Source organism: Corvus cornix, chromosome 2, assembly GCF_000738735.6.
Source record: "Corvus cornix cornix isolate S_Up_H32 chromosome 2, ASM73873v5, whole genome shotgun sequence".
Taxonomy (NCBI): domain Eukaryota; kingdom Metazoa; phylum Chordata; class Aves; order Passeriformes; family Corvidae; genus Corvus; species Corvus cornix.
In genome coordinates, this window is record NC_046333.1 from 33,160,076 (window position 1) to 33,181,288 (window position 21,213).

The 21,213-nt window shown below is 34.8% G+C and overlaps 1 protein-coding gene across 3 annotated transcripts in view; it reads right to left on the reverse strand.

Annotated features, from left to right (window-relative positions):
- The window catches only part of BBS9 (Bardet-Biedl syndrome 9), a 298,687-nt gene that overhangs the window by 212,510 nt on the left and 64,964 nt on the right, over positions 1-21,213 (reverse strand). For all 3 annotated transcript variants that reach the window (XM_039548173.1, XM_039548172.1, XM_039548174.1), the window contains 4 exons: positions 19,307-19,447; positions 17,018-17,113; positions 12,657-12,829; positions 10,665-10,817 (listed from right to left, as the gene is read on the reverse strand). In XM_039548173.1, coding sequence (XP_039404107.1) covers positions 10,665-10,817; positions 12,657-12,829; positions 17,018-17,113; positions 19,307-19,447 — 563 coding nt within the window. The remainder of the gene's footprint in view (positions 1-10,664; positions 10,818-12,656; positions 12,830-17,017; positions 17,114-19,306; positions 19,448-21,213) is intronic.

The following is a 21,213-nucleotide window of genomic DNA, read 5'->3' on the forward strand; positions in this document are numbered from 1 at the left end:
AGAAGGAAGCAGATTTTTATTTTTTATTGATAAATCACCTATACTATTTAATTTTTTCTTTCTTCAGGAATCCACAGTCTACTACTATACTGCCTCTGATAAGTAATACCAAGCAGAATCTTAACAGAGCTGATCAGGAGTGTGCAAAGCAGGGGATTGATAATGCGAGGTCTTATTTCCACCTCTGACATTGGTCTTTACAAGTCATTTTGGGCCAGCCATCACCAGCGACTAAATTAAATGTCACACCTGCAAGATTACCCAGAAACAACAGAACAGTAATTTAGATGCTCATTCTCTATATGGTAATGGAAATAAGTGGTTGTACAGACTGATGTAAAACATTTTCAGCTTAAGTTTGCAGACAAAACAGCTCAGTATTACTGGGCTTACAGTACAATTACAACAGTAACCAAACCCACTTCAATATCCAACTCATACCAACATCTGCAGGCATTAGAAGAGTAAATAATTTAGTTAATTTGGCCACCAAATACTTATTTTCTGTATGGTTTTCAGTTTTGTTTTGAGGGAGGGAGTATTTTTTGTTTGGTTTTAAATCAGAGTTTGGCATTAAATGCTATTGAATCACATTAATTATGTAGCTCTCCCCCTAAGAATTTATTGTTGGTATAATGAACATATATATTAACACAAATCCAGGCATTTCACTGAATCCAAGTATGAAAGTCTGTGAAATATTTACTCTGTGTGAATTTGAAACCAACATATAGTTGCCATCCATCCACAATGCAAAACTGTCACCTACTGTATATCAAAGAAATCGGAATTACTTATCATGACTTTACAGCAGAAATTGATCTAGTTCAATGTTATTTCAGCTATCTGAAGGCACTGCACCCATATACACACTGGTAAAACAATTATAGTAGCCACCCAAAAGCAAACTAGTGAAATTACATCACAATCCACCAAAAATGCTCTTAGTACTGCATGAAGAAATCAACCAAAATGGATAATAATGTAATAGTTATTTAATGCATCATAGCTGGACTATTCAATTAGAATGAGAAATTTCACAAAGGTCATGTATAAAAACTCCCAAAGTGAACACTGTGACTTCTACCAGATATGCTCACTGGTTCTTAGCCATGTATTTTTTATGCCTCAAATGCTTCCACACTACATAATTAGAGGACTGATACAGAAAACTTTCTAGGGAGCACAAAATAAGAGTGTTTCCCTCCTTCCATGAAGATGGTATCAATTTTTCTATTCAAGTTTTGATTACACTACTGTGTAGCACTTCCTCCCTTGCCTATGGAGTACACTTATCCCAGTGAAAAAGACTGCCAATGATTTAAACTTCAACAAGGGTATCCAATAATTCAGATTATCAGATATGTCATTCCTTTCAAAGAAATAAAACTTATCAGCACTCCTGTCTTTGGGGAATTGTAGCCAACTGGTTCCATTTTCATTCTTTCAAATGCACACAGGCTCTTTCAGTTCCTACAGAAAGCCCTCATCCATGGTCTGGTGACCTCGTATTGGGCTGAGGATACAAGATCTACCCCTACAAAGGAATATTATTTCTTCCCCCTCAAAAAGTCAATATCCAATGAAACAAATGCCACAAAAAGTGCTAGAGAATGTTTACATCACAACTAGTGACATAAATCACTTCCTACCATTGCCTTTATACACCAGAGGATACAATCTGCCCATACCCCTGAGGACTGAAGCAAAGGGAATCCTTCAATAGGTCACAATGGTGCTGCAGCTCTAAAGTGGGAACTGTACCCCAAGAGGAATGGGGGGAATGAAATTAATAAAAATCACACCTCTGGTCTTTTACTGATTTGAATGGAGCAGTGGGTGTTCGAAGCTGGCTATTCGCAAGTTCAAGGGGAGTAATTCAGTAGATGGGGCTGTAGGATACAGCACAGTGTAGCTGGAACCGTCCTCTGTGGAAAATGTGACAGACCAGACTGAATGCAGTCCAGCAGAGCCCAGTTGAGGCACTCTATGCCATACTTATCCACACAAGAACATTTTACTTCCAATCTCTTTCTCTTGTGATGGCTGTGCTGTTTCCTGCTTTTACATGTGTCTAACTCCCTTCACCAAAAAAAACACTTTACTGACAATACGAACAATTTCACCTATTTGTCCCACAAACTGACTAACCTGTCAGAAGATTGTCCCACACTGAAGCAAGTAATTGCTACTACAGACCTAAGTACAGAAGAGTTTTGCCAGTAATCCTAATTTATGCTTCCCAAGCACAGCTAACTACTTTCAGACATTTTTGGAATACATCTTCTAATAAAAAGGGGCTTTGATGATATTGTAAGTATTCCACTGTTAAAGTTAAATAAGTCTTAAGGAAATAGAAATATAACACTATTTGAACACCAGTAAAACTGAGAATTTTAATTATATGTAATAGCCAACAAGCTGCTTTTAGTGGCTATGAAAAAACTACATTTAGCAGAAACAGCAATAAAACAAGAGAAGTTAAATATAACTCCTCCAAGGAACAGCATATTTATTCAAGCCAAAAAGACCTAATTTATACTATGGGTGTAGTTCCCACTGACATTATCTGGGGAAAATTACTATTACAGGAGCGGGTGTGATATATAGCCTTTGAGTCATGCATGATAAACCCTAATGGTTTTGCTTTGAGGTAAAAGTCCTTACTAATCAAGTAATGAATCATTCCCAAAATGTCAAGTTCCCGAGGCCATGTGTGTCAGAAGTGCCACTCAAGAGAGAATACTCAATCATTAATGATCACTTTTGAGATTTTTATCAACTGATTAATAAGCAAGGCAAAGAGTTAAGGGGCTCAAACAAAGAGTTAATGGACCTTTAATGACATTCCCTGTGTTTTAGTGAACAGAACATACTGAGTTTTATTTGCCACTGACTACAAACCACCAACGATCCAAGTGCTCCACACATTGCAAAAATGTTAAAATACTGCAAGGAACAGTACTTTGTTTTTCAAAACATCAGAAAGTTATGTTTATTTTAAAAATTGTAATGAACATACTTACTTTGTATTTTACCTAATAGTGCAGTAAAATTACAGATTAGAAAATAAGAAAGTGGCTTCCTAATCAGTAGATGCAAAAGTGATACGCAGAGAAATTAGGAGATTTTATTTTTTCTGCAGTATATTAGGTGCTGGACCTGTTAGTACCAACTACCATACAAGTAGAAATCTGGATTTCATATAGACAATACTAAAGACACCCAGGAACAACTCTGAAGACTAAAATGAAGATATGAATTATGAGTAGTTAAACACATATATGTATGTGCACATGTACATGAACACTGACATCTAAGGAGGGCAAAGGCATTTGCCTTCAATATATTTTCCATCTTTGTGCTGAAATCATTATGGAAATATCAAAAGAAGTTACTTTATCTAACAGCCTGAAACCACCAAGGATTACTAACTTAAGAGTATTTCCAGCTCCCTTGAACAAAAAAACTGTCCAGACAGAAGTCAGCTCAATCATGTGAGTCTCCAGCCAAGAACCAGAAACAACAGTGTCAAAAATCAAATGAAAGGGTGTCATTTGATAGCTGGGGGAATCTTATTCTGAGAGCAGAGAAAAATGGAAAAAAAACAGAAGCAATGAGGAGAGAAAGGAAGCACAAATGTAGCAACGAGATCCAAATCTCTTGCTGAACAGACGAAAATAACTTTGGACCTCCTGAGTGGCTCTCTTTTCCACACACCTGTACTTTTCATGATAACAAGAAAATTCATGTACACATTCACATAAAAATTCCTTCACAGAATTATAATGTACTGTGTCAAATACACATTCTTTCAGTAGAGGGGGAATTCAGTACCAGGAGCTGGACAAAGCTCTGAGCAGGAGAGATACAAGATCAAACCTAGATCATATACCCAGAGACCAAAAGACAGAGCACCTGAAGTACTGCTTGGTCCAGCACCCAGCAGCACAGCAAAAGACTAAAACAGAGCTGCAGAGAATGGTGCAGACGGTCACAGAATTGTTCCACACCAGCTGAAAGACAGGAGATGAAGAACCATCCCCACCTGGGAGCCATATAGCTACATTAGCACAGTACTATGGGAAGGTGTATTAGTACTTTTTTTTGTTTGACTTTGACACAGGTGTAAAGCCTCCAGATGGCATCACATTCACATCTAGCTGATGCTGAACACAAGTGAACCAGATGTGTGACAATAACCCCAGCAAAAGGCAAGCACTTGGACACTGGGCCAGAGCCCCATGCCTTATAACCAGGCTCTCAGGAATAATGGTGGCTTAAATCAGCTAATGATCTGTTCTGAAAAGTGATCACAAGTGTTAGACGAGGAGAACAAAATACGCTAACCTTTAGATATGCATCAACTGTTAACTGGTTTTTATATGAAGTGCCAAAATTTCAGAGAGGAAGTCACGTGATTTGGAAGGTACAATTTGGAATCAAGTAGTTGTCTCAATAGTGTAATGATTTCCGTGTGAAACTAACTCTGCCTGATACTGTCAAATGCTATAAAATGGGCAAGAACCAGCACACAGTATTTTAATACATAAAATAGTGCTTGACAAGGTTTCAACACTCTTGCCTAATCACAAACCACAACAAAAGAGAGACATAACACACATGATCAGCAACACTGGGTTAAAAATTCCTCCCAATTGTCTGGTTAAGTAAGATGGGCTCAGAGGGATTCTAACTCAGTTCCTTTAAGCTTTGTCCAAAATTTAGATTAATTACACATTCTGCTGAAATCTCAAGAAACATAAATATTTAGTGCACTTCCCTTGGCCTTCTAAGTTTGTTCAGGGATGAAAAGATTTTCTTTTTCTCCATAAATTTAGTTTTGAAAGTTTGTTATATTACAGCTTTCTCTTTTTTTGGAGGCTTTTCTAAAAGAATAAAAAAAATTCAGTTAACTGTTGAACATGAGCTGCATGTTCTTTGAGCTGCAAATCTGATCTTGCATGCTTTAATTGTGTGTTGCTCTAAATATTTTTCTTTCTTTGAAAAGAAGAATGCCATGAAGGTAGCTTTAGATTTGATTACCTAAACATCAACTTTTAAGACCAGAACAGATCCTGTCATGTAGTACAGCTACTCAGCATCATTCTGAAAATGACATGGGATTGAGGAGTTCCAAAAGGATCCAAACAGTTGCAAAAAAAAAAACCAAAACCACAACAAAACACCAAAAACAAAAACAACAAACAAAAAAGTAAGGACACTTCAGCATCAATCTTGTGCTGCAACATAAAACCGTGGGCCAGTCCTAAGTTTTTGCAGCTGCCATTCATAGCGCAGTTGCATAATTTTCATCTCAAAAACATGAAATAGTCCATCTTTCTGTTTAAATTAGACTATGTCAAAGAAACAGCTGAGTAATGAAGTTTACAAAGTTCTGAAAATATATGCACCTTTCTTCAAAACTTGCATAAGAAAGAGGAAGGACAACTCCTGTAATGTTACTAATTAAAAGAACTGGTGCATTCATTTAGAGACATCTGGCTTCCAAATCCTTTGCAAAAATTCGTTTCTTCAGAAGTCTCTACTGAATGCTCCAAGATCCCCAACTAACATCCAGGACTGTACATGCAAGGGACAGTTCACATCACAGACCTCAAGGAAAATGGCTACCTTTACATGTGGATAAAGCTTTCTCAGTGACAGGCAACACGTTCCTATACAGTTTACTGCCATGTAAAGAATTAAAATGGATCCTCCTGATGGAATTGCCTTCTTCATTCTAAATGAGGAGTCATGGTGTCTCTACCTGGAAGCAATTGTGTTTGTTGACAACTTCTAACAGACTGATGGTAAAATGTTCTCCAGAAGGGAGAACAGATGAGGAAAGTTACACTGGGGAAAAAAAAAAAAAAATCTGTAGGAATTGTGTTATTTCCTACTACCTCAAAAGAAAAACCTATGAGCACCTCTTGAAATCAGAAAGACTATTTGGAAGATTTTCCCCCTGTTTCAAGAAGAGTTTTTAGGTGAAAAATTCCCATGTGCATTTATCTCTTCAAGATGCAATTCACATACAGAACTTACAAGACGCAAGACTGAGGTAAGTGAAGATAAATACAAACCGTGTACTAAATACAGCAGAATATTCTGGACAACTTCCAGTTGCTTACTGAGTAGGATCAGGAAATCACATTGAAAATCACCTTATTACTCCTTACAGCCAAGTATTTCTGAGTGGTTATTCAATACTAATATAAATAAGATGAACACAGAAGAATAGCTGTGTTAGTAGAAGATAAAGGAAGCAAATTTTCAGCATTAATTAGTCCTGGTTAGAAAAGTGTGCTAGGTCCTTTCACTAATAGAAGATGGTTTTAAATTTATAAAGTACCTAAAGAAAAAGCTAAAATGTATGACTGATCATAAAAAAAGACCCAGCTTGGAAAATACATAGTTCTTAAGTCTAGATGTCTAAGGTTATGGAACTGTGCTGGCTAGTTATGTCAGATTTGTTCTGGAAGTCCATTTCTAGTAATTGTCATTTCCAATGACCACACAAAATTTTACAGTAACATGAAGAGCCAGAAATCATTCAGTTCCTCGATAAGTGTTTTTTAATTAGCAGACTGGGAGGGGAGAAACACTACTTAACTATTTCTCCTGAGACAGAGGGCATCGTTCATTTTCTCTGGGTAGGTGGCTGCTGCCAGTCAGCACCAACTCGTGCACAGGCTTGACAGCGCACAAGTAAGAAACTGTCAGTGTGGTGCTGGGGGCAAGGGTAAAAGATAAGATCTCATCATTAGAAAGCACAAGAAAGTCAGTGGTTTTATAGGGTGGGGATGAAGAGACCTCAGAACATGGGGAAATCTGAGCTGCTGCACAATAGGAAGGGAACTACACTATATATGTTGGAAGTGTGAGGATATAGGGAAAATCTGTTTGTATTACAAAAGAAGTCAGAAAAAGCAAGACAAATCATGAAGCAATGCAAGGCAAGAGTGCTTGCTTTGTAGTTACATTCTTTTTTGTAAACTGGAACTGCTCAATCTTGTCTCAGATTCATGTTTTAAGTATTTAAAATTGGTTAAAGAATAGTTAGTGCCCTAGGAGAACTCCACCCCATATTTAAAATTCATCCTCCTCCTTCCCCAAAAGAATGTAACTGTGGTAGGCTTCCAAACAGGGTTAAACACAGCTTACAGCTAGTATTGCTTATATTCAGTAGGATAAAATCCATGTGGGTTGAAATAAGAAATTGAAGCATCTCAATTTTATGACACTTATTAATTCCAGTTTGTACCTGGAAATCCAAGTAATGTTTGCCAAGAGTCAATGCATGAAAATTATGATTTCAGGGCAAGAACCTGCAGCTACTGCCAAACTATGAATATTTTTTTCTATTATGACAGAAAACACATTGTAGACATAAAAGATCACTAAACTGCACTTTCAAGCAATAACATGTCTCTAGCAGGGGAGCATTATACAAAGTACATGCTGTTTACAACAGCTACCATAAAATTTGCCGCAATCTCATTTCATATTTGAAGTCCTTTAAACTAGAAAACATATATGGAATCTCAACTACCATTCAACTGCTTTTAAATGTATCTAATTAAAATCCTTTCTTAGACCAAGTATTAGTAGCATGTCCAACTGCACTGCTAAACTTTTTTTAGGAGATCAAGAAATTCATAGGCATATAAATAGCATCTATTGCAAATTGATTTTTCCATTATTTTCATAGCACCTTCCTACAAATCCTCCTTAAAGATCATAAGAATAACATTTCCCATTTCAAATGTACAAGACTACTAGCTTTCCATTTCCTTCCAGAATGGAACACCTGATGTCACTATTTGCTAACTGTTGTTAATACTCACTTCAATCTATTTAGATCTGAAATATTACTTCAGAAAGTCAAATTCTAGAAGAAAATCTTAAACAGGACTATAAAACCAAAAGTACTCACTGATGCCTGCTTACACATTTCATTATTGTCAAGATGGAAAGTAAAGCTCAAGTTTCCTTATAACAGACCAACCAGTAATTTTATTGGGGCACTAAATACAGCCTGCCTTGTTGGTAGTGTACAAGGCTTAATGCAAAAATTTACTTCATAACTAGAAATGCTTTTTACCAGGGAATACAATGCAGCTGATTAATTTTCTCCAGTTTGACATCTATAACTTTGACATACACACATTGTACGTCTACCTACATACCATACAAACACAATTGTTACTTGAAGAGAAAAACTGAAAATGAACATTTAGAATCTACTTTAGTTGTAAAATTTCAATCAGTTCAGAAATATGTAACAATTTGCAGGTGGGCAAAGAAACCATACAGAACACATTTAAGGTAGGTATTTATCACACCAAGGCAATGAAACTACATGAGTTGAATATTCATTATTTGATTTGTAGTTAAAAGGTTGTTCATAAAAACATAAAAACAGTTGTATAACTGTTCTGATGTGAGGAAATACAGGCACCAACCAATAAGAGGTATCTTTATATCCCTGTGGACTTGCAGAGGTTTTATTACTAAAGCGTCAATTAAAAAAAAAAAAAAACTACACCGTAATAGTTATTCTATTAAGAATGTAATTCATACAATGCCCAATTCCTGGAGATTCCGTGTTAAAAAGATTAATAAAATCACACACTCACTAACTGAAAACCCCTTTCTGTTCTAGACGAAAAGGTTTGGAATACCCTACAAAACCAAAATATAGACATTTCCCTTCTGAGTACAAAACACAATGTAAGAAGTAACAAAACCATGCTTAGCTTTGTATATAACAATTACTTTAGTGAAAAATGAGAGATTAAAACAAGGCAATTTTTTCTCAATATAAAAATATTTTACATAAGAGAGGAGATGGGATTTTCAGATAATTATTAAGAAAATAAAAGGCATATTTATTTCAATGTGAAAAAGCTACATGCTTAAAAGATTTTTTGGACTGAGACTTCATTCTGCTCATATTTACCCAGCCTCATTATTCCTTTTCAGAAAACACATTTATCATATTTTGAATACCTCAACTATTTGCATTAGACATACTTGTTCAAATAAAGACAGAGTATGATACTGAATTTTAAAAATACAAAGTCTTTTCTAATACAGAAAATGCAACATTGGGCAATTTCATTTCATCCTCACAGAAGAGTCAATATTAAACCCTACCACAGCTCTCACTTTCAAAACAACACATGCAGCAGTGAGGTATCAATGGCAATCACCATTTTACTACACTTTGTTTATAATAACGATAACAACATTTCTTTGTTGGAAGGGGATTCCCACAAAGAAAAGAAATTACAAAGGAAATCTACCAAGAAGTCTACCAAGTTTAAACAATTATGAAAAAATGTAAACATTTGTTCTTTGAAAAGAATTCTTTTTCCTCATTCTTGTTTCAACTACACCCATTCCAATTCAAAAAGCCTACAACCGCAATGTTAAGAAAAGCACCCATCTAATGTTGGTTTGAAGGACTTTCAAAAATAAGCTTTGGCAATATGCATCTATTTCAACAACCTGACTTTTGCCATATTCTCAGAATTCAGCTTTCAAATCAACTGCGTAAGAAAACTGTCAAGCACATCCTGGTTGTTCAAGTTTAAAGCAGAAATTTCTACAAAGCAAAAGCAGACCCAAGAAATTCACTTATGTTAATTTTTCAGGCTTATTTAGTCATGCCATTTCAAAGCATTAAAGAATAACCCATCTACCACAATACCTAGTATTTATTAAAGCAACCTGAAAATCCCCACTTTCAAACTTAAATCATCCCATGTGAACTCAGCAAAGAGTGGAATATTACTGGGAACTCAGTACAGACTGGAATAAAAGCAAATCTGACTTACATATAAGCATACATGGAAAGACAGTTTTCTCTAACTTAAAGAAATGTTTTCTTAGATGAAACAGTAGGGGGAAATACTTTTCCTTAACACCTTTGGATTCTAGTTGTTGTGATATACAACACTGCACAAAGGTAAGTCTTTTTTCCAGTAAGGACTCTAATTGTGACTCAGCTTCTCAAACAAGGCATGTCAGAAAGTAAAATCAGATCCTCCAAAAGAAAAGCACAAAAAAGCACATACAATAACTTTTTAACAAGGGGACATATCATGAAAAAGTCATTCTAAAGCAACACAGAGCTGAGGCAGGAAGAAAAACTGGTTTATTCTTTGTCCAGTACGGGGATGCTTTGGGAAGGATTTTTTTTAACACTGTTCTTCTGCAGCTATAACATTCTGAAACGATTAGAACATAAATCCCCATAGGAAGGACATGGTCAGTCTCAGACAATTTTGTTGTGAATGTTACACCAGCCAAACCATTCCACCAGTTTACAGTGTACCATAAAATATTTACACAAGCTATGAACTATAAAATATTTTCACATGAACTATAAAATATTTACACTATCAACATCAGTTAGGAAAGAATGATGTGCTGTCAAGCTGGTATGACCCGGGAGTAAAGATTTTGTGGTCACAGATTAAATAAAACTATTGCAAATCATCTGGAAAGTTACAGGGACTATTAGGTTAAACAAATTACTGCTTCCTGGTCTCTTGGATGGTAAATGTAACCAGGAAAGCATAGCTTATATGCTTTAAGCTAGGTTTTACCAACAAGATAAAGAAAGGCTAGGCTCATAATCAAACTGTACTGACCTCTCTGAATGTTCCTTCTAGCAAGGTGTCCAGATGTTGAAGAGGAGCTGGAGTTTTGTCTTTGAATCGTGTCAGCAGTCGCCGCTCAATAGCTCGAAACTGTACAGCCCTTTCAGATAACAGCTCCTGAAACTTCTCAGCATTCAAACGTAGCTGCAATTTAAGGGTTTTCAAGAATTCAGGTTAAGGGTCATATACATTTATGTATGCACATTCCAAATGAAATGGGAGAAGGATAGGAAAATTTTTGAGACAGAGTGTAATACTCAAATATGACGTCATTTATGCCAGTTTCATACTTCCCAATCCTTGTAGAGCTTAACACTTTCAAGAATTATCATTTGCCACTGGAATCAAAACTAATTGTCAGCAGCCACAATAACCTCTGAAAATGCATAAATATCTCATCAAGAAGCCTATTAACAAGAATGGAATTTCACTACCAAGACATGAAGGCTTCTTCTTGGTTTGGTGTGCTATTTATGACACGTGTACAGTGTATTGGACTTGATATTCATTGCAGCAGAAGGTAAAAGGTTATTCCCTTAGTATTCCCTTAGCATGAATAGAAGTACTGAATTCTGTACTGTTTGAATGATTGTCTTTTTCTGAAGTTAAATCCTTTTTGCCTTTATGTATACTGATTAGCTACAGCAACAAAATTCCTTGAAGTGTTCACAAAACATTGAACATTGTACATCAAGTGCCTAGATAATAAAAATTCCTATTTTTTTCTTTTAATCACCACTTTCTAGTATATGCCTCTAAAATAAAAATTACTAAAGATGAGTCTTTTAAAAAGCTGTGATACCTCTGTACAGCTGACATGCTATAACTAGCAGAAGAAACGGCACGACACACAGCTTTCCAAATGTAAGCAAAAGTGCCCCAAAATGAACAGAAAAAGTAAGTTTCTTAACTTTACATACCATATTATATTTTAAAATTTGCAAATGTCATTCTGTCAGTACATGATAACGAAAAACAGTTCAAGGGTGCTAAGAGAAAAAGAAATACTATGAATTTTTACTAGAAGTAGTAGGAAAAAAGGCACATCTCAGGTAAGGGACAACTCAGATAATATTCTCCTAAGCTTCCCAAAAGAGAGATAATATTCTCCTAAGCTTCCCAAACTAACAGGGATGGAAGCATAAGAATGCCTTTAATAGATCATTTGACATTTTTTAGACCAGATAATTACAGTAAAACTTCAGAAATGTCAAAAGAGCCAGCTGCAACATAGTTAGAGTCTAAATTAGCATCCCAGAAATCACACCTGTATTTCGAACTTCAATGTATTTAAGCTTGTTATACAATCTACAGAAGCCCAGGTTTAAGGTATTTCTACAATATCAGTCACTTAAGAAACATCAGCATTTTTTACTTTCCAATTAGTTGAAAGAGAATAGAATAACTACTCGAGAGCTTGAGCTATAGACCAGGATCTAAGCTGACCACTCAAAAAATCCCAGAAAATCCCAGTGACAACTTCCATCTTTCTGTGTGGTGATGGCTCCACCTCACAGAAAATTTAGCAGTATGAAAGAACATCCAATAGCATTTCTCATTTTTGCATACATATGTTGCTGCTTTTGCCCAATACACAAGTTTAATAGAAATTTTCAAATAGCTATGCTCTTTTTTTTTTTTTTTGGAAAGTTGTGGGGGAAAGAATGCATATATTTTACTTTATTAGCTATTTCTACAAGCTAGCTGAACCACTGGAGATTTTCCATTGTCACCTGCACAGCCAAACAGGAAAAAGTAATTACATTTCTCTGATTTCTGGTCTGGCAAACCTCCTTGAGCCTCCAATGCTACTTCTACAAGGGCAGGTTTTTTAAAATCTGATGGGACTTTCCCTTAGATACAACTTTCTATTTTCTGAAAGCCAAATGCCTGTGATACTATAGGTAAAATCTGATTAATCATTGCACTAACATACAATTTTAAACTAGCGACCATTAGCAATTCATGTATTATGTAACATACCTCAAAATGTCGATCAATTAGTTCAAAATATTCTTGCAGGGGAATTGAACCAGAAAAGGTGCAAGCAAAATCCTTGCAGGTTTGCTTCTTGAAATGTACTTCTAGTCGGTGTATGAGCTCTTTTGTTACCAGCCAAAGGTCTTCCAACTGATCACTCTGAATCCTGTATCGTTCTTCAAGAACAAATACCAGACTAATAAACACAGTTTTCAGACACATAAATTCACAGTACAACAGTTTAACTAACACACAAATTGAACTTGTTAACTGCATCCAAAGTCTACATGAGATTTTCTTAAGATGTGTACATTCAGTAGTGTTAAAGAAACACTTGTATTTTATTGATAGTGCTATGCTTCACTCTAAATACAACTAAAATTAGTAGAAGGTGATTCTTATCCATCTACATACTACAACTGTGTAAAAATGACTTAGTGTAGAAATGAAAAGTGTTAATATATACTGAAGTGAAAAAACAAATCCTCTTAGTTAGTGTTATCTGTCCCAGCAAATTCATTTAACTTATCAGATTTTAGTGACTTTCAAAATAGCAGGCTAGTGGAGTGAGATTTTACTTCCAGTTCACATTTGTATAATCCTCTCTCCAGCTTCTAGGAAATCAGAATTACCTAATACTAATACTAGTTCAATTAACAGAAGTAACTAATATTAACTGATAAATGTTGAGAAAAACATTGTGGAAAATCATAGCAGCCTTTTAATTTTAATTTTTTTCAGATAAAGCATTTTCAAACGTAAGTTCCTAACTCCTAACATCCTTTCATTACACATCTGCCAATAACTAGCAAAAAGAGAATAGACAGAAATGCAGCTATGAGGATTTAACACAAAATCCTTCTTTTTTTTTTTGCCCTTGTTAAAAAGGTCCACAGTAAATCAAATTAACCAGACTTCTTTTAAACTTGAATGCACTTATTTTAAATTTTCTCAACATTAGTAATTCAAGTTTGTTTGACATTACCACTGGCATCATTCCCAGGATACGTATTTCACTGAATACAGAATGACAAATTCTGTTTACAGTGTAACAGGAAAGAAGCAAATTTTATTTAAAAACATGCTTGTTAAAGAAAAGAACACCATCTGCTAAAGATAGCATTCAACCTAATATCCATTTTTTAAACACTCACACTGTAATGGCCGGACTTACTGGGATGTATCATCATACTTTGTCTTAAGTGATTTTTCCTTGACGGAAATTAGCTCAGATGTTTTCAGGCCAAATCAACAGTCATTCTATTTATAATTGACATATCTAATACATTAATGGTTTAAAATGGACAAAACTAATTTCCTCCAAAATGCACATTTAGTTTCCATACACTGTTTGTTGGTCAATACAAACACAATCTAATTTTACCATGGCCTGAGCAGAGACCATTGCAATCATTTGCTTTATGTGATCTTCCAACTCTCAAAAACGACAAATTAGATTTATAAATGTTATAAAACTGAGAATCTGTAGTTAAACTAAACACATAGGCTAAACAGAAATACAGTAAAAAAAAAAAAGAACTGTGCTTCTGTTCATCCCATGTTTTTTATCACGGTTAACCAGCTAGTATTAGCTTTTTGTTAAAATAAGCTCCATTACAGAAAATTGTAACAGATTTTCAGAAAATTCTCAATCAGAGAAGCAGGAAACTGAGGGGCACCAACAGATTAAATAGGTTACAAGGTCTTTTCACACTACAACAGGCTGTCCAAATAGCACAACCTGCATTAGGAATGGTTGCTCTGCCAATAGGAGGTTTCAAAGATTCAGTTCACTTCTCAGCTACGAAACCCACACCAGAAGAAAAAAAAAACACCCACAATTAGCAGTCAAGTCTTCTTTACACTGTCATTAAAAGACACTTTTAAAAATTTCAGCCAAAAAATCCACCTTAAAGTCTTAATCTAGCTGGTGCAAGCTACTTTATAATATAGATTTTCTGTCAAGATGTACTTCAGGCTGGGCTTCTTTGCAGCTGTCTTGAGTTGAAGTAATATCTTCAATTACTACACTGTTCAAAATGGATTAGCTAATACAATTTAAAACTAACATGAAAACAGATGTTGCTCCTGTTTGCAGCTTCAGCAGTGAAACCCAACTGAACCTGAAGACCTTCATTGCTACATGCAGCTCTCCTCATTCAGAACTTAAGGTCCATTTGATAAGGAATATTGGAAAAAGAGGCCTTCTTCCATTGTCCATGATAAACCCCTTTCATGGAAAACCAGAAATAAGGCTTGATCTTAAAATCTTCTTTTACTTTTCTGAAACACCATTACTTCTAGTCAAAATTTATCTACACATACAGGTTTCTTTTTGAAGAACATTTCCAATTATAATGCTACATAAGCACTTTTACAAAGTATAAGCTTAGTGTTACATACCAGAGTAAGTACCTACCAAATAATACATCATTTCATCTACATTCATTAGTTCCACAGAAGATCTGTTCAGTCAAGCACAATCATTTTAGCAACAATGCCTTTGTATTATCAATAGTCTCTGTTCATAAAAATATTCCGAATTATGCTTGACTTATTTTTTACAAGTATTTATCTTTAAATAAGCTTTATTTAGGTAGCAGTTCAAATAAGTGAATTTCCCCTAAGACCTTCTCTAACCAACCCAATCCAATGCATGGAGTGAATGCTGGAAACTGGCTGCTAACATAGAAAGTGACATCATACCACTCATTTGTTTTCTAAAGTTAGGATTCCCATATACAGTAAATGAGTAGCCACCCTAAGAGAAACAGATATTGTGAAGCTCCTTTGTAAAGTTAACTTCACAAGTAAAGCAGTGTGGGAAAGTTTATTCTGAGACTGCAAGCGTCATTCCTAGCTGGTGAATAAACAAACCTGAGGGGAAAAGATTGAGCATTGGGGGTAGGGGTATGTGAGATTAAAAGTTATGGCCTTCAGTAGAAACTAAAATATATTCATTACATAGACACAAATTTGTCCTTACAGCAATCAGATTTAGCAAGTATGCAAAACAAAGTCCAAATCAAAGATTAAAACTGCAATCCAGGAAAAAGTTATTTAGAAACCCTTTCAATTGTTTAGTTTTTAAAAATTATCATTGCATATCTAGTTTATTTAAAACTGTTTAAGACCTACTATTCAAAGAAATACTAAAAACAAAGTAACACTTAAACAGCATGTAAATAGTGCATACAAAAAACCGATACAGATGGATTTGATCCTTAGAAATGTAAAACAATTCTTGGTACAATAAAAATTGCTCTCCAGATGGTTTCTGGTTTTAACATATATGATTACATTAGAAAAGGTATTAAATATTATCTCATAGCTCACAGATGACCCCATCAATATTTATATAGCCCGTCACAAACACGGATTTCTGAAAACAGTAAGGACGATTATCTCTGTGTTGAAAAAACTCCACATTGACAAACCAAATCGTGATTTTTCACTCAAAGCAGTTTCCACAAAGCATTCACAGAGTGTTCCAACTGAACCCTCTGCAGTGCACAATCGCTTTTCTAGCTTTTCAATCTGTAGTCTGCTGTATTAAATGAAGACTTTGTGCTCTGCTGGCACGGAAAATGCTAAACACAATTGAACTGATTTGGTTCCAAGGCACATGACAAGAAAGAGTTTAGCAAGTTGAGCAGTTGTACAGAGCAAGACCATACTCTTGAAAATTAAGAGAACTAATCTCTTTCGAAGAGCACAAATTCAGGTGGTTGGAACAGGACTATTTAATTCACAAATTGCTCTATAATACAAGAGATACTGGACCAGCTAATAGCATATCTGCATGTATGTTCATACACTCTGTAAACATAATAAGAAGGATCTTGAATCCATAATCTCGTACAAAGATATACACGCATCTAACGGTAAGAGATGGGCATTTACTCAGACGTAGAGAAGCAAGTAGGGTCTGGTGCCTAATTTAAGTCAAGGATTACTGAAAGTCAGTGGAAAGTTAGAAACTTGCTTTTTAATCCCTTCCAAAAATTTCAGTAGGTGACTAATTCCAAATACAGATGTTGAAATTCCTTTGAGAAAAATGACCTTTTTTTTCCATTATTATAATGACTGTATTAGCTTATGAATAAAAACATTTCTAAAAACTTTAAGAAAATCCAATTTCTTCAGAGAACTGCCACTGTAGTGTACTATATTTTGAATATGACTTTTTGTTTTGTTACACAATTTTGTACTTGAGAGGAGGTAAGAAACCATCAGTTAACACTTTGAAACTCCTGTGTTAATTTGCAAACACTGATTATCCTTTGTATGATCCACATTCTCATTTTGTACATATTCTAACTGATGATCAGGCTTCTTTTTACTCTAATAGTGTTAGAACTTACGTGATGTTTTTGAAGCAAGAAGAGTGGTTTTTGAACCAGTTAAAAACTCAAATCCCAGAGCATTTGCCTGGTCACCCTCAGACGGATCAACAAAGTCTGAAAAAGAAAGTAAAATACCACTTTCTGTAATTTGACACTGGCATTTAGCAAACCTCAATCCATAGCCAGGACTATATCAACCTTTGCACAAGCAGGTGAATGAGATTGTTTCCCTTCTTAGGGTTTAAAAATAACAAATATCAGCAGTTTGGTACACCTTTCATTCATTCACAGGTGGAATGTGAGCCACACACTGCTTCTGTTCCCCAGCCTGAAAACAAAAGGTTGGTTTCCCAGAGGTTCAGTCTGTACATTCTAAAAAGAACCACAATTAGCATAGAGCCCAAAGATTACCACCTTTTACCAGATGCAAGGACACTTTTAATTCAGATATTTATGCAAAGCTTTTGCAGAAATTATCATTAAAATGCTTAAGCCCACTCTTGTTTAAGCTGTTAGCACAGAGCAATACAAACATCCAGCTTGCTAAAACTAGCTACTCTGCAAAGTCCATCCATTTCCACCTTTCTTTTCATTCCATGTAGTGGATTATACCAATTTTAAAGGTTTAATTTTAGAATACCATCTTTTAAAAACTATTCTTTGTCACCACTAGTCCCAGTACTTCTCCTCAAAATAAGACAAAACAGGGAGGAGAAGAGATACAACTTTTATTGCATTCACCAATAATTCAAAGTTTGCTCACAAATTGCATCATAAACAGCATACTTTTTTTTTTATCACTGTAAATGGAATGAACAGAAATCACAACACTTTAATGCCTCCTTTGTCCTCTGTTTTGTGTTGTATTCTCAACAATGCATCCCTAGGTTAAAAATAAAATACAATGTGCTGTTCTGAAAGCATTATTGCTTAGCCGTAATGGAAGCCCATTATTAAAAACTCAAAATACAGACCCTTAAAAAAAAAAAAAGCTGCTACGTTTCAAGTATTACGCAGCACATCCAGTTGAGAGAAAAGTTATATTTACCCTTAAAGTGAAGAGAATCATGCTACCAAAAAAAAAAAAAAAAAACCCACAAACCAAAAAAAACCACACCAACAAAGCCTGCCTCACTGTTCTCAGACAAACATACTATACAAGCTTTAAAAGAGAGATGCAGCTACTCCTTAAAAATACAATAGTAAAGTTGTTGGCCCATACAGTTCTTAGCAAACCATTCCAGTACTTTAGTCATCTGAAGTTCTAAAACTTAATCACTGCCAGACTGAATTTTCTCATGTTCTTTATAAGCCCTGTTTATTAATTTCTTCTTGTGCTAATATGATCATCTAGACCCATGATATAGCCACAAAATATTTACTGGAGTCAGCTGTACTATATTTATTTTGCCTGTGCATTATTAAGCTAAATGAGCCACTTTCTTTTAATTCTCCTCTTGAAATCTCTAGATAACATTTTTCTACACTTTTGAGTTATATACATTATATTTTATTTAATATCAGCAACCAGCACTCTGTTTGCCAGTGCACAGTAACATGATATCAATTTCCTGCATGGAAACATTTTGTGTAATGCATCCTTAATTTTTATTTGTTTGCTTATGATTACAACATATTGTACCACAGAGTATTCCTGTGGTAACTTCCACCTCCTCTGCTCAAATTATGAGCACATAATTACAGCAAAAATTATTTTCATAACATTACACTTTATAGTACTCAATTTCATTCTTCTTTTTCCAGTCCTAAGTGGAACTGAACTTCTCCTTCATGCTATTTTAATATAATGCTGAATAGAGAACACAGTTTGGGTTTGCATGTCAAAAAATAACACTATGTTCAAGTCCTCTTTTTGGTCCAAGAAGGCTACTGAAATTATTAAATATGATCAGGTTTAGACCAACATATCAAATACTCCACAAGTCATCCTCCAAAGTAACTGTATCCCTTACATACAGCATTTACGCACTTCTGCTTTGCCCTGCCCAGCTTTTTTTTAAATGAATGCCCATGTTTTCCCCATTACAACACTGCTTAAGTTATTTTATGTAAAATTATTGTCTGCATACATAAAATTTAGATCTATACCATATAAAGAAATCTTCAGTTTTACCAGAGGCAGGTATACTACTCCAGGTGTATTATTATTGAAATACTATGCCATCATTTCTTTCAAAACACATTTTTTAATATACTAACATGAACTTTTTTAATTACCTCATTACTTCACATGGACATACAATTCCTGTTGGGAGCTTCTAACACATTTCATATTTAAAAACCTACCAGGAAAAATGGTGACAAAACTGATAGGAGGTTTGTTGGTGTCAATAGTTAGCTTGTGGTTTGCTGCTTTTGAAGGTTGGGCTGGAAAGCAAATTAACTTCAAAGGCAGACTGAAATTACACTGTGCAACTCTCGGTATTCCTAAAATGAAAGAACACAGATTCATTTTTCATTTCCACATTCGGAATGCAAGATACTTCATGCCACTGTCCTCAAAGAGGTATAACAAGATATTTAATGTGATTAAGGAATGCATGAAAACCACAATGACATAAAATTCTAATTTTTTTTAAGATTTCCACCTAAAATATCCTTAAATTTGAATACTTCCATTTACCTTCTAAAGTGACCACTTGTATATGCATGGGAAAGCAAGAGTTATTAACAAAACTACTGCATACTGTATTTACACTAATTAACATGCAATGAAGATTAGTTTTATTTAATGCTCTAGACAAACAATACCACTTTAACATAAACAACAGCTGTGTGATTACTCCCAATGCTTCAAATACAGAATTGAAGCATCAACACTTTCATCAGGAATGTCACAAACTAAATGCTTTTTATGAGCATATTTACTATTTTTTATATACTCTTAGATAACATCTATGCAACCTTCATATTATCAGTCCGAGGTTTGTGGTTTAGAAAAAGAATGTATCCAATAGAGGTCATTATCCAAATGTATATTAAATTCTATCTTTCAGCTTATTGCATCATAATAAAACAGAACTGTTGAACAAACTGGCTCCTGCCCTGAGTATTGGGATCTATGATCACAAGCAATTTCATCAGAATGGTGCAGGAGAAAAGAAGAAGGTTTAACACACATTTAGAAAACACATTTGAATGTGTCAAAAATTTTCTCAGATATAAATATTGTTTAAAATTGCTGGCATGCCAGCAATTGCCTGGTATGTTCTATGCAAAATGCAAAAGTGCTCATTGCTATGAAATACAGAGTACTTGCTCTTTTGAGCAGACAGATTAGGGGGGTTTTAAGGACAATTTTTTTGCTGAAGCAGCTACAGGAAAACCTTGTTTAACAAAACAGACTTTTAGAAACAATTAATTAAGTTACTGTCAAAAAAGTCATGAAACTGATAGCTACCCAGAGGCATATAAAGAAAGTATAAAAATTGAGCTCAAACATTCAATAGCCATCCAAGCAACCTTTTTTGCTAGTAATTTTGTTTGCTTGCTCTCAGATCTCTTCCAGTGAAAAAATTACTTCTAAGACTCATCTCAGGGAAAAAATGCTACCCTAAGGCACAGATTCTTCCCTGTTAATTCACTAGCTGTTTTGGCTGGCTGATAATGCTTCCAAGTAACTATTCTGTAGCAGCTTGTAAAATATAAAATCAGAGAAAAGTGAGCAGAAAATTCATTCAATTCATTTCAACATTAGGGTATCTCCAGGTTCCAAGGAAAATTCCTGAAGGAATACTTGAAAATAAACCCAGGATCTTTCAGTATCGTTAATTCAACTGTATCTTCATCATCAGATGGGAAAAGTAAAATTTTTCTTGATGACAACATAATACAAACATCTTAGTACTGAACTTAGATATGGAGACTTATCAACAGGAAAAAAATTAGGGTTGCAAAAGTAGGCAAAAATATTCTGATATATTTTTATATTTATTTTTATATTTTTATACTTAAGACATTTTTCTTGTTGCTTCAGCTTTTTCTATATAGTCTGTTGTCAGTCTGCCTCATCATAAACATAGCTTTTCAATATTTCAGACAAGGGTCAAATCAAAACTAAATCAAGTATTTTCTAGCTTTTGGAGGAGACTGGGGAAATTTCTAGACAATTAATCCAAAACAACTACATCTAAGAAAAACAAACAAAAAAGGCCAAAAAAATTTATCACTACAGTGAAAACTCTTCCTGGGAA